The following is a 15,037-nucleotide window of genomic DNA, read 5'->3' on the forward strand; positions in this document are numbered from 1 at the left end:
TAGGTATATAAACAAGAGTTTTAGTGTTGGTTTTGCTCTCATAAGTAGAAGATAATGACGTAGGAAGTGACATCACTAGGGCTGGACTTTGGCTTTAATAAAATAACTTGGAACCTTTTCTTTGATGCAGAACTTACTCGGAAACATACGTTAAGTTCCTGTTGTCAACTTCTGACTGCAGTTGCATTAATAAAGGTTTTTGAATGATTTAATTAAAGATATTGTCATAATGCTAATTTCACCAATGAGCCAATGATTGACAAGGAACAAGGAAACGGACCCCAACAATTCCATGACTTGAAAAAGCAATAACATCGGTCTGGTTCTTAACTTTTCTTTAATTTGCAGCTTCGTTCTGCTCTGTGTGCTTATGGAGTACACTGGGATTCTAATCATCTCATCCTATCCACAAAATAATTACCTCAAGGGTAAGTAAGGGCATAGTCTCCAAATTATAAATATTTCTACAAACCAACATATTACCAATCTATTAAAAATGGAATGAAGATGTACCAGCAGTAGATATTAACTGAAGTACTGTCTGGTCCAATATTACATTCTCATCAAGAAACGTAATTACCAAATGACCCACGACAATTTTGCCCATATGAGTTCTCCGACTCAATTTTTTTTTTTTTCCAGATGAACATAAACTCAACCTCTGTCTGTATGCTCTGCCTCCAGGGTACTCCTGGCGCATGTATTCATATGGTCTAAGATTGCCCAGAGGTTTTCTCCTTTTGGCAATCTGTGGCTTCATCCTTATCAGGCATTTTGCCTAAACCCATTGCATGTCTGCCCAAAGTGCTGCTGCTTAATTATGACCCTTCACTGAACTTAACATACAGGCAGAGGAGGATTTTTCCTACAGGCCTAACAGCAGCCAAGAGAATGGTTGCTAAACTAACCATCAATCGCTAGCCTGCATGGTGCAAAATCATAGAATATTAACCTTTGGGTCTTTCTATAAACTAGGATACCAGTGAGGATTTTCTATACTGGACAACTTGTTACAGCAGTTGATAAGTCTTTGATAATAATCTGCCTATTTGTTTTATGTCATTACATTAAGATATAAGGGGGATCATAGCTATATTCAATAAAAAATGCATGGGTTGATTTAAAACCTGTAACATACCACCCTGCATGACACTGCTGGATTATTTCTGAAGATAAGCAGGGTTGGTCCTGGTCAGTCCCTGCATGGGAGATCAGATTCAGCTGGAAGTGATGTTGGAGGGCCAGTAGAAGGCACGCTTTCCTCTGGTCTAAAAAAAATATCCCAATGCCCTAGGGCAGTGATTGGGGACATTGGCCTGTGTAGGGTGCTGTCTTTCAGATGGGATGTTAAACGGGTGGCCTGACTCTCTGTGGTTACTAAAGATCCCATGGCACATATTGTAAGAGTAGGGGTGTTAACCCCGGTGTCCTGGCTAAAGTCCCAATCTGGCCTTCATACCATCACGGCCACCTAACCATCCCCAGTTTACAATTGGCTCATTCATCCTGTAACTATTCCCCAGCTCATTGCTGTAAATGAGAACGTGTTCTGTCAATTTACCTGCTAAAATAAGGGAAAAAATACAACCCTTTATCATGGTTGGTGTCTTGATGGATTTGTCAAATTGTGTGACATAAAACATTACTTTTTTGTCCTTGCATTTATGGCAGTGTACGTTGTCGTTATATCATATTAAGCATTAATCAGTTACATTAGACATTAAACTTAAACCCTGTAAGAACCCTGGATCTAGCTGTCCTACAGTTTTTTTGTATAGAGATCTCAGAAATGCAGTGTAACTAAGTAACATTTTGTGTGTCCTTAAGTTACATGGTGAAAACAGTTTTCATTGGCACACAAATCCAAACGAATGTATGCGATTGCTAAATCAAATGCTTCTAACCGTTCTAATCGTTAGATTTAACAGAGATCGCATCAAGGTAATGAGTTTATGTTTTCATATGTTTTTGTGCCTAGGATTGGACACGCTAGTCTACTGTGCGATAGTGTGCAGGATAGACTAATCGTGTGCAGGATAGAATAATCGCGCAACACCCAACGTTATTCCTATTCGTTATTCCTATTCATTATTCTGGATATAAATGACAACATATTACACAGCCTGCTGGGCTTATTCACAATATCACCTGGTAATGAAATAACATGACAAATATTTTGGTTTTGCCATGTTACACCTGCAATTTTAAACAATACAAGAGGCTTGTGTAACAGTACTCTTCTGGTGTGTTGTGTACAATCATCGACACGGACTCCAATTTGTAGCACCAGTCATGGAGATTTATTCTGATAGAAACAGCACAAAATTGCACGTCATGCAATCCACGGCTCACCATCCAACTCATCACTCACGCATGGTGATTTGGTGCTTGTTCACTGGGGCAATGTACAGTAGTTACCAAAATAATACAAGAAGTACAATACACAATATAATATGTTTAACAATGTACCTGATAGAAACAGCACAAAATTGCACTTCATGCAATGCACGGCTCACCATCAAACTCTGCACTCATGCACTGTACAGCATATACAACCCCCGTCCCCGTTATTTATAGAAATACCTATATATGGACTACAACTATTAGCAGTATAAAATCATTACTTTATATGTACTTAAGTAAGCAGGTCCTGTGGGTGGGAAGGGGAGAGGGTGGGGGAATAAATGTATATTTGGGTAATGTCTGTTGGTTTGTGTTTTTATTTTTTTTGTCTTGTCAACTAAAACATTCCTTGTGTTTGCAATACTTTCTACAAAACCTCCCAGTTTCTTTCTAGCACCTGAGAGAAATGCTGAGATCAGTCTGGTGAAGGTTGAGGACATTCCAAACAAGAAGGACCTTGAAGGAAACCTCCGCCTGCTGCAGCGGATCCTGGATGTGCGTAACGTACAGTACGGCAGAAATGGTTCTTTGCTAACGTGAGATCAAATCAAAGCTGCATTTATATAGAACATTTCAGACATGAATGCAACGCAATGCGCTTCACAGGGAAAAACATAAATAAATAAATGAATAAAAAAACTGAAACATAAGAGGATAAAAAAAACCCGAAAGAATAACAATAAAAACGGAATGAGTGAAAAAGTACCTTAAGGAAAAAAAAAAGCTAAAAAGATGTGTTTTAAGATCTCTGTTAAATATGTACACAGTTTCAGCCCCCCTCATGTTCTCTGGCAGACTATTCCAGAGGCTGGGGGCATAGTAACTAAAGGCTGCCTCTTCATGCTTCTTGGTCCTAGGCTTTGGGATAGTTAAAAGGTAAGTGCCGGAGAACCTATGTGGGACGTAACTCAAAAGCATGTCTTATGCATTGGGGTGCACAATCGTGGATTGATTTAAAAAAAAAAAACTATAGAAGAAACTTAAAACTAATTCTAAAACTCACAGGCAGCCAGTGCAGAGACCTTAAAACCGATGTATTGTGTGCTCTCCGTCTGGTCTTTGTCAACACCTGTGCTGCAGCATTCTGTTTTGTTTTGCAGTTGACCAATGGCTTTCTTGGGTAGACCAGACAGGAGAGCATTACAGTAGTCAAGCATGCTTGTAGTAAAAGCATGGAGGAGTCTCTCTGTATCAGCCTGAGATAGAAACGGCCGCACCTTGGCAATGTTCCTCAGACGGTAAAAAGCTATTTTGGTCTCATTCCCAATGTGTGATTTGAAATTGAGTTCAGAATCTAAAATGACACCTAGGCTTTTTACCTGGTGTTTTATCTTTTTTGCCCATGAATTAAAATGTGCAGCCAGATTCTCTCTCTGTGCTTTGGCTCCAATAAAAAGTACCTTGTCTTAATTTAGCTGGAGGAAGTTGTGAGCCTTCCAAGTATTTAAATCACTAACTAATACAGTCTAATAATTTATGTGGAGCTAAAATCATCTGGTGACATGGAAATGTAAAGTTGTGAATCTTCTGCATAGCAATACAAATCAATGATGTGCTTCCTGACAACGCTGCCAAGTATATAAACCGGACCTAAATCGAACCTTGTGGAAAGGCACATGTGATAGCTATTTTCTCTGAGTTATGTTCACCAAGGGTGATGACAAACTCTTGACCAGTTAAATGGGTCCTAAACCAATTTAGAACTGGACTGGAGAGGCCAACATACCTCTCCAGTCTGTCCAGAAGGACATCATGGTCAATAGGGTTGAATGCAGCACTTAAATCCAAGAGTACAAGGAAAGAGAGCTGTTTGGAATCTGTTGGCTCCAAGATCATTTACCATTTTAACTAAGGCTGTCTCTGTGCTGTGGCGGGCACGAAAACCAGATTGGATTTTTTTTAAACTTAAAAGATAATTTTGCTGTTTGAAAACCAATTTCTCCAGAATTTTGCTGAAGAATGGAAGGTTGGAAATTGGCCGATGTGACAAGAAGAAGCCTGGGTAATGGGAGACGATTTGACCCAAGTAGTGCTTTAACATACACTTTTTCCTGTGATATAAAGAAAACATTCTTTATTATACATTTATGACATTTTGTCTGCAATCTATGGGTTCATAAACTTCTCTGTAATACAATTTTCTAAAGCACATATTCTTCTCTCTTATATCAAGCCACAAACGCAGTGGTGTTAAACACGAGGTGAGACGAGGCTACTGACCACAAGCTGCTCATCTCAGCTCTAAGTTAGGAGCAGACCCTCACCATCAGTCCACTGAATCCAATCTGTGTCGTTCAGTACTGGAGCTTTACGCCTATGCAACAGGCGGAACTACACATTTTAACCAGAATGGATATTTGTTTTATTACTCTGTTCCCCTGACCAAAGTAATGAAAAATTATGGTGTCGACTGAGTCATGCGCACTAGCAATACACTCACACACAAATAGAAAACGCAGCCCTGCCACTTGGACACCACTCTGTGAGCCTGTACACACAGCAATGACGATCGCTCTGTGGCTTCTGTATTCACTGGCTCTGATGGGTGAGTTCTCAAGGTGGTTCAATTAGCCATTTTCCGCATGATGAGTAACCTTGCTCGAGACCTGTAGACATACGTTAGCTCCCAGAGCTAATGCCTCGCACAGTCGTGAGTTGCACAGTCTACACTTGGTTGATGAGAGGAAGTTAACCTGTCCTGTTTGCCATTATTATGGTACCAGCATAATGTCTAATATGGGACCTCATCTCCTTAGCAGGTGGCGTCTCAAGTATGAGCAATTGTTCCTATCATCGTCTTCTAGATCACCTGGGTCTGTCACAGAAAAGTGAGAGTTTATCAAATGTGCGGCCGGTGTGGAACTGGACAACACCTACGCCGGTTATGGTGGACACTTATCTATATGGTATTTTGGATGTGGTAAGTATTTTTAGCTCCCTGTAGCTTACAGATTCAGATCTAACTTTCAATACTGTCTGTTGTTTGATATTCCTTGTGTATTGACCCCTGACTGATACATTCATGCATCCTTTGTCCTGTATGTTAATAAACATCTAAAGTCCCCTGTTTAGGGGACCTGCATGGTTCTGGTACCAGTTCGGACCAACATTTTTGCCTATATATCGATCTGTGGACAATGTAGATCAAAATGGCTTGCATTGAGCGGGAGCCCTGGATCTATATATTTTTTTGCCTGTGTGAAGTAGGATGTGAAATCTGAAACCATTTGAAGCTGGGATGTCCCTCCTACCATTTCATTCGCTCTTCCGACTGTCCATCAACTCCTAGCCGAACCTCGTGTCACAGCCACTGACAAAGCACATGCCTGCAATCCTTACATCGTAGCGCAGCAGAAGAGAGTGGTTTTATCACTGTAGCACTTTTGGAGATCAATTTATAGTCATTCATTTAAAACAATTCCTAGATTTTAAACAAAAAACACTTTCTGTTGGTCATGGACAATATATTTGAGAAGAACGGCGAGTTCCTAACAAGTTCAGGAAGCCAAGCTAGAGCTCTGTGAGACATTGACAGAGATCGGGGCAAACGTTTTGATCAAGAGACCTTTAGAAAATATGCACATTTTCTCTGATACTAAAACATACAAATATGTATTTTACAGTTATAAGGAAGGTGAAATCTTATAGTTAGCCCTTTTATAATTGTATTACACTATATTTAGTAAGCATGTCATTTTGAGCCTTATTCATACAGTTTTGTTGAATAGGAAATACATCATATAAAATATTTTACATTTTTATCATATTTGTACTGTGTACTTGAGCTTGTGTCCTCAAAAGTGACTACACCTCAGCAATGTATAACTATTTTTACCAAAAAGGTGAGATTGTAACCTTTCTTTGAGTATGCAGCATTACGATTTATTGTTTATAGCCCTCCCATAAATAATTACTTTTGGGGATTACATGGATTACATTTTTATTACATTTAGTTACATTTAACTGGTTATCCTGTATGTTAAAGTGACTAGTACTAAACTGATTTCAGCACTTTGTAATACAGTGCACTGAATGATATCTGTGTAAGTAAATGCACAATATGTACTGCACTACCACACACTCCAGTGTTGTCTCTGTGACATCCTTTCATTTCTGATTGTTTGCAGAATGAGAAGTCCCAAACCTTCACCTCCCATGTGATGATCTCAATGGTAAGTACAGTTAATCATAGTTAGTTATCATTTAGATTGACTGGGGCGGCAGGTCGCCTAGTGGTTTGAGCGTTGGACTAGTAACCGAAAGGTTGCAAGATCAAATCAATGAGCTGACAAGGTAAAAATCTGTCATTCTGCCCCTGAACAAGGCAGTTAACCCACTGTTCCTAGGCCGTCATTGAAAATAAGAATTTGTTCTTAACTGACTTGCCTAGTAAAATAAAAAGAAGAAGATGTGGTTGGGGCAGGTAGGGCAATTCCACGGGACCATCATTTAGCTGAGAATCGTTTTAAAATGTATGCCAAACAAAAATCAATGATTGCAAAGTAGCGGACAACTATCAAACCGATTGAAAGTATAAGGGGGATATCTGCGAACAAATGCCATGGCATCAAGACTCCTTTTTTTTAAACAGGTGTTTGAGTCGTGTGGTTGCAATATTAACAGTCTCTTGTCTCTGCTCTATCTTGGCATGCATCATTCAAGAATCAAGGCTATATTTCAATTGTTTGCAGTGCAATGGACATACAATGCAAAATGTCTCAGGAAAGACTGTATGGGTTGGCAATACACAGTATAGAAAACAGGCTGGCCCGCAACCTAGACCTACAAGCGTGGACACAAATTTGCACACAAAAAAGGATTTCAGAAAAAATGTATAAATAGCACCTAAATAGCAGCCAAAGACAGTATATACTGTAGCTATTTATAGTACACTGTATAATGAAACAATTTCTAGTAAGCTAGTGTTTTGAGGGTGGACTGACTGTATTATTTGGCAATAATAGACTGGTTTTTACAAACAACTTTTTATCCAAGCTAGGAGAAAGCGCGAGGACGGCTCATGTAATGCAGGTTCAGTTAGCCTAAACAGGACAGCTACCAAATCCATGGGTAGCTGATTGTCAAATAAATTTTTGATACAAAAGAATAACAATCTGCAATGTTTGAATTTCCAACTTTAATTACTCAAAAAGTAAACCTATTATTGCCATCAGCCAGCGGTCTAAAAATGCAGCATTGTGACACCGTGTATAGCTTCTTGAAATGTTAGGCTTAACCTGAGAAAATTACGACCAAATAGACCTACCAATAAACATTCATCCATTAGCTAAAGCAAAGCCCTGGCACCATAGAAAGCCTATCATCAATTCGATAGGCATGCAGCTGCATAGTCATGTTGCAACTTCAGCACCATGGACAGCGATCTACTTTGAGTGTCTGTCTGGATGACACATTCGATTATTATTATTTATTTTTTGGGGGGGGATTGCACAAGGACTACTTTTAACATAGAGTTGAATGGTTTATTTAACTTTGCGATCATTTGTTTTTGTTTGGCATAGATTTTAAAGCGAAAAATATGAGCCTCAGCGTAATTCCTTTACCATGGAATTGCCCAGTGACTATAGATTATATTGATATAACGTCAATCCATCTCTAAAAGGCTGTGAATGTCTTCATCTCATTTGACCTCTCATATTTGATATTGAATACTCAACCTGCCTAATCAGAAATAAGAACCATTCATCATCAATATGAATGTCATTGGTTCCTCATGACTCAATGACACTCTTGACCAATAACAACCATCCATTCACTGCAGTGTTATATCATGTTTTAATAAAAAAAATTACTGCGGTTTTATTCACCCATGAGCCTCTTCGCTCCCATGTCTTTTTACAGGGCTGGGAGAATGAACTGATATCGTGGGAACCCAACGACTGGTGTGGGATTGAGAGCGTAGCAGTTCCCAGAGACATGCTGTGGATACCAGACGTTATGATCTTAGAGGAGTGAGTATCATTCATCATAGGGATGTTGAAATGATTGATATCATTTGCGCATGCTTACGACGCCATGATGTAAAAAGTAATGGAGGTGTAGAGTACTCTAGTGAATGTCAATGTCGATAATGGTGCATGTTTGACGAGAGGTTCAATAACACATCCGAAACATCCTTAACAATGGGCATTAGCATTGGGTGTGAGAACCACATTTCTCTGTCTGTGTTTAGCACACTGTTTCAGGGACAACATATACCTCAGATTACAGGTACTTTTATGAAAAGGCTGTTTTCACTCATAGTAATTAGTACGGATGTGTTTCCTACTGGATTCTGCTCTCTTCATAAGCCTCTTAAAAACAGCAAATATGTCTCATTGTCTGGGAGAGCGCAGCTGAGTAAACTCATTTCAGTCTATACATATCTGGAGTGTCCTATGACTACATCAAGTCGCTATGAGACGATACTTGTAAAAAATGTCAATTGTTAAAGCCTTACTGTGTACCTATGTTTGTCCCGTGTAACTGTGGTCCTTTCTTTGTTTGCTGAAATCCATCATTTTTCATTAAACTCTAATCGTAGGCTGAGATTCAATTGCACTGTGTCATCATCTTAGAGCAACAGAAACGAGAAAGATGATTGTATTTCATGAGTTATATTAAAAAGTATGGATTTCAGCAAACAAAGAAAGGACCACAGTATCGACTAATAGCAACTCAATGTAGCCGGTGGTACACTCCGCCGACACCCACCGCAACTCAACTCCATAGAGATGTATACTGCATATGGACAGAGTTGAGTTTACTCAGCTAGGGAGAGCGATGCCTTGTTCGCTTTTAATGAAAAACACAATGGGCCTGACCTGCAGTCTGATATGTCTGCCAAGTGAAGTTAAACTAAATCTGTTGCTCCATGATGTAAATCATGATTTAATGAGAGTATGTCTCTTTAAAATAAGTCAACTTTAACTGTAGCTGAATACTGATACACTGTTGTCTGCACCCTCAGCATTTCTGATACAGGCAGTATCACATTGAGCCCCTACACAGAGGTGGCCCACTCTGGCATGGCCTATGTGACAGAAAGCCGCCGGTTGACCACCACCTGCAAGATGAATCTTTTTAAGTTCCCCTTTGACACCCAGAACTGCAGCATTACCTTTATTTCCTTTATGCTTAAAGGTACACGCACGCACGTACGCACGTACGCACGCACGCACGCACGCACACACGCACGCACGCACGCACACACACACACACACACACACACACACACACACAGGAGGTATAATAGATTTTCTTTAATCTTTTTACTGATAGGTATAAAGTTGGGGCCCTTCTCCAACAGCATTATCATGAGCCAATTTTCCGAGAAGGTCATGGTTACATTGGGGGAATGGGACTTCCTGGGCATTAGGTTGTCCATGGAAAAGCTAATCTACGACAACAACATTGTTTGGGACAAGCTGGTCTACAAGGTATGCAAATCAGAGAGAGCAAGAACTTGAATAGGAATGTGTTCCATCATGGTATTTGATCATTCTCCAAAAACAATGTTAAGTCCAGTAAGTTACTATTTTCCTCACAGATCAGCATACGAAGAAGACCCCTTTTATACGTGATCAACCTCCTACTGCCACTCTTATTTTTCCTCATCCTGGACTTGGCCTCCTTTTTCATTGATGAGGCCAAGGGGGAAAAGCTGGGCTACAAAGTGACCATACTCTTGTCCATCTCTGTCTTACTGCTGATTCTCAATGACATCCTGCCTTCCACAGCAGATGACCTGCCACTCATAGGTAATAATATTAACTACCAATCATACCATGTCAAATCTCAATCCACATCTACCTCTCCAAATCAAATCAAAGTTTATTTGTCACATGCGCCGAATACAACAGGTGTAGACCTTACAGGGAAATGCTTACTTACAGGCTCTAACCAACAGTGCAAAAAAGGTATTAGGTGAACAATAGGTAAGTAAAGCAATAAAAACAACAGTAAAAAGACAGTGAAAAATAACAGTAGCAAGGCTATATACAGTAGCGAGGCTATAACAGTAGCGAGGCTACATACAGACACCGGTTAGTCGGGCTGACTGAGGTAGTATGTACATGTAAATATGGTTAAAGTGACTATGCATATATGATAAACAGAGAGTAGCAGTAGCGTAAAAGAGGGGTTGGCGGGTGGTGGGTGGCGGGACACAATTCAGATAGCCCGGTTAGCCAATGAGCAGCCTCCCTGTGGCTCAGTTGGTAGAGCATGGTGTTTGCAACGCCAGCATGGTGTGTGCAACGCCAGGGTTGTGGGTTTGATTCCCACAGGGGGTCAGTACAAAAAAATATAAAAATAAAAATGCATGAAATGAAAATGAAATGTATGTATTCACTACTGTAAGTCGCTCTGGATAAGAGCATCTGCTAAATGACTAAAATGTAAAAAATGTGCGGGGACGTTGGTTGTGCCAATTGAGGTAGCATGTACATGAATGTATAGTTAAATTGACTATGCATATATGATCAACAGAGAGTAGCAGCAGCGTAAAAGAGGGGTGGGGGGGCACACAATGCAAATAGTCTGGGTAGCCATTTGATTACCTGTTCAGGAGTCTTATGGCTTGGGGGTAAAAACTGTTGAGAAGCCATTTTGTCCTAGACTTGGCCCTCCGGTACCGCTTGCCATGCGGTGGTAGAGAGAACAGTCTATGGCTGGGGTCTTTGACAATTTTTAGGGTCTTTCTCTGACACCGCCTGGTGTAGAGGTCCAGGATGGCAGGAAGCTTAGCCCCAGTGATGTACTGGGCCGTATGCACTACCCTCTGTAGTGCCTTGCAGTCGGAGGCCGAGCAATTGCTGTACCAGGCAGTGATGCAACCAGTCAAGATGCTCTTGATGTTGCAGCTGTAGAACCTTTTGAGGATCTGAGGACCAATGCCAAATCTTTTTAGTTTCCTGAGGGGGAATAGGCTTTGTCGTACCCTCTTCACGACTGTCTTGGTGTGTTTGGACCGTTCTAGTTTGTTGGTGATGTGAACACCAAGGAACTTGAAGCTCTCAACCTGCTCCACTACAGCCCCGTCGATGAGAATGGGGGTGTGCTCGGTCCTCCTTTTCCTGTAGTCCACAATTATCTCCTTAGTCTTGGTTACGTTGAGGGATAGGTTGTTATTCTGGCACCACCCGGCCAGGTCTTTGACCTCCTCCCTATAGGCTCCCTATAGGCTGTTGACCTGTTTAAAGGTCTTACTCACGTCGGCTATGGAGAGCTTGATCACACAGTCGTCCGGAAGAGCTGATGCTCTCATGCATGCCTCAGTGTTGCTTGCCTCGAAGCGAGCATAGAAGTGATTTAGCTCGTCTGGTATTCTCATGTCACTGGGCAGCTCGCGGCTGTGCTTCCCTTTGCAGTCTGTAATAGTTTGCAAGCCCTGCCACATAAGACGAGCGTCGGAGCCGGTGTAGTATGATTCAATCTTAGCCCTGTATTGACGCTTTGCCTGTTTTATGGTTCGTCAGAGGGCATAGCAGGATTTCTTATAAGCTTCCGGGTTAGAGTCCCGAAACTTGAAAGCGGCAGCTCTACCCTTTAGCTCAGTGCGAATGTTGCCTGTAATCCATGGCTTCTGGTTGGGGTATGTTCGTACAGTCACTGTGGGGACAACGTCCTTGATGCACTTATTGATAAAGCCAGTGACTAATGTGGTGTACTCCTCAATGCCATCGGAAGAATCCCGGAACATGTTCCAGTCTGTGATAGCACAACAGTGGACAGTGACAAATAGATGCTAGCTAAGCTAAAACTGTTTTGCAAGGCTAATGTTTTCTAATTAACTTTTTGATTATGGCTAAGCTGTTAGCACTTCATGTTATTTTGTACCGTAAATGGTCAAGTCTGGTCATCTGGGGCCACAGTTGACATTTTGTGGATAAAAAGAACATGTCAAGCAGTTATGTGATTATAGGAACACATCTCTATCAGTTTATGATAACATAAGCCCGCTGTGCACAGTATCATGTAACACTGTTAAACACAAGCCCACAGTAAACCTGCACTTTTGTTATTAAGGATAGGAAATGTACAATGTGAAGTCTTCATCTCCTCTTCACATCATTTGTCCTCCATCTCCAGCTCTTTACTGCATCGTAATCTTTGCCCTCACGGGCCTCAGTCTCCTGGAGACCATGCTGGTGAGCTTCCTGATTGATATGGACAGCAGGGTTGATCACGACATCCAGACCTCTTCTAAGACCTGTGAGGAGACTCCGGAAGAGACCGACTGCCAAAGAGGTGAAATCTCTCGTTCTTTTGTCATCCTCATAAGAGTGTACATTCTTGGGTAAACACCACGTTGATTCTAGGAGGGGAGGAAGGGGATTGTTCATGACGCTCAAGATCTTTCCTTATGTTTGTAATACTTGCTACAAAACCTCCCATTTTCTTCCTAGAGTCTCAGAGAGATGCTGAGATCAGCCTGGTGAAGGTTGAGGACATTCCAAACAAGGACCTTAATGGAGACTGGCTGAGCAACCCCCGCCTACTGCAGCGGATCCTAGAGGTGCGGAACATACGGCAGAAATGTTTTTTTGCTAGCGTGAGATGTGACAAAAAAAAGCCTGGGTACTGGGAGAGAGTTGGCCGACAAATTGACCAGGCTTACTTTTGCCTTTATCTCATCACCACCATTGGTTTTCTGGTATTCACTTATCATCAGTGGCTTCATTAGTTTTGCACTTTATAAGGTGTGTGTAGATCATACAGTACGTATGTCTTGGCGCTCTAAGCCCCTTGTGTTTGTCTGCTATCTGCCTATATTCTAGAATATATATTTAGCTATACTCACATGCCTTGTGTTTGACCTTACATTTTTAAGTTACTTGACCCGTGCGATCTTCTTCTTCTTTCAAATTGGTTGTACATGGTGTCTGTATCTGTAGAGTTGTCCTTCATGATATTACTTTGTGGTTGAGTTTACGGATAGTAAATAAACTGCTAGTTTGCTTTGCTCGTGTGTTTACTGTCCTTCATAACAAAATAAATCCCCCAAAACCAAAGTAGCGCTTAACATACACTTTTTCCCATGATATAAAGAAAACAACCTTTATTCTACATTTAGGACATTTTGTCTGCAATCTATCGGTTAGTAAACCTATCTGTAATACAATTTTTTAAAGCACATTCTTCTGTTCATGAATATTAATAAATATTCAGAACACTATAAAAAAATGTAATGTTCCTTTTATCCTTTCGTAAAATACACATTTTCTTTAAAGATTTGATAGAATATGTATCTTTACATGCTTTATAATAGATGCAACATTATTATAATGTGTGTGTGTGTGTCTCGGTGTGTAAGCATTTGTTTGAGTTCAAACCACAAACTCATCAGTGGTGTTAAAGGGTGTATATGAAACAAGGGGTCATGGAGAAGGAAACCCTTCACTAGGCACCATAGTATTGTTTTTCAGTTGATTTATAAACATATTATCGCTAAAAAAGTAACAATATTAATTTTAAACAAACGGTTTGTGAAGTACTTTTGAAAGTTCTGAAAGATGTTTGGCGTTCTGAAACAATGGAATTTGACGTCAGTAGGGGAAACAGTCAAGCAACTGCAGCATACAAGCTCTGGAGAAATGTGTTATGGAGAGAGCCTTCTATCAGTGGGGATCAAAGGTGAGACATGTCATTTTTTATAATTTACCATAACGCGTACACTGAGTGTACAAAACATTAGGAACACCTGCTCTTTCCATGACAGACTGACCAGGCGAAAGCTATGATCCCTTATTGATGTCAATCCCCTTCAATGATGAAGGGGAGAAGACAGTTTAAAGAAGGATTTTTTAATCTTGAGACAATTAAGACATGGATTGTGTATGTGTGCCATTAAGAGGGTGAATGGGCAAGATAAAAGACTTAAGTGCCTTTAAAACGGGTTATGGTAGTGGGTGCCAGGCACACCGGTTTGAGTGTGTCAAGAACTGCAACGCTGCTGGGTTTTTCACACTCAACAGTTTCCTGTATGTTCCAAGAATGTTCCACCACTTAAAGGTTATTCAGCCAACTTGACACTACTGTGGGAAGCATTGGAGTCAACATGGGCCAGTATTCCTGTAGAACACTTTCGACACCTTGTAGAATCCATGATCCGACGAATTGAGGCAGTTCTGGGGGAAAAAGGGGGTGCAACTCAATATTAGGAAGGTGCTCCTAATGTGTACAGTGTATATTTAAGCAATAATGCACAAGGGGGTGTGTTATATGGACAATATACCACGGCTAAGGGCTGTTCTTAGATGCGATGCCTTATTGCTATTATAAACTGGTTACTAATGTAATTAGAGCAGTAACAAGAAATGTTTTGTCATACCCATGGTATACGGTCTGATATACCACAGCTGTCAGCCAATCAGCATTCAGGGCCCGAACCACCCAGTGTATATTTAAATCTGTACAGTATATGGAAACACTAAAACAATGGAGTGGGATATCCCCTGGAAGAGTGTGTAGAGGTACGCAATTTACAGATTTTGTTTTGTGTTCGCTGCTGGCATCTGAACTGATCCAGAAACTTGATAACAAAAATAAGCCCTACCCTGAGAACATGTTGGGGTTACTATGCTTCATACACAACCTCCATGAGCACTAGTAAGACAAATGTTTTTCCCAG

The 15,037-nt window shown here is 40.7% G+C and overlaps 1 protein-coding gene across 1 annotated transcript; it reads left to right on the forward strand.

The window, feature by feature from the left end:
- Positions 1–297: 297 nt before the first annotated feature.
- On the forward strand, positions 298–13,364 carry LOC115194233 (5-hydroxytryptamine receptor 3A-like). The gene is made up of 10 exons (XM_029753750.1): positions 298–428; positions 2,787–2,898; positions 5,163–5,323; positions 6,531–6,575; positions 8,266–8,375; positions 9,374–9,546; positions 9,685–9,842; positions 9,953–10,163; positions 12,496–12,654; positions 12,813–13,364. Exons 3-10 carry the CDS (start codon positions 5,177–5,179, stop codon positions 13,088–13,090), a joined length of 1,281 nt encoding a protein of 426 aa, XP_029609610.1. The 5' UTR covers positions 298–428; positions 2,787–2,898; positions 5,163–5,176; the 3' UTR covers positions 13,091–13,364.
- The last annotated feature ends 1,673 nt before the right edge of the window (positions 13,365–15,037 follow it).

Source organism: Salmo trutta, chromosome 5 (genome assembly GCF_901001165.1).
Source record: "Salmo trutta chromosome 5, fSalTru1.1, whole genome shotgun sequence".
NCBI lineage: Eukaryota > Metazoa > Chordata > Actinopteri > Salmoniformes > Salmonidae > Salmo > Salmo trutta.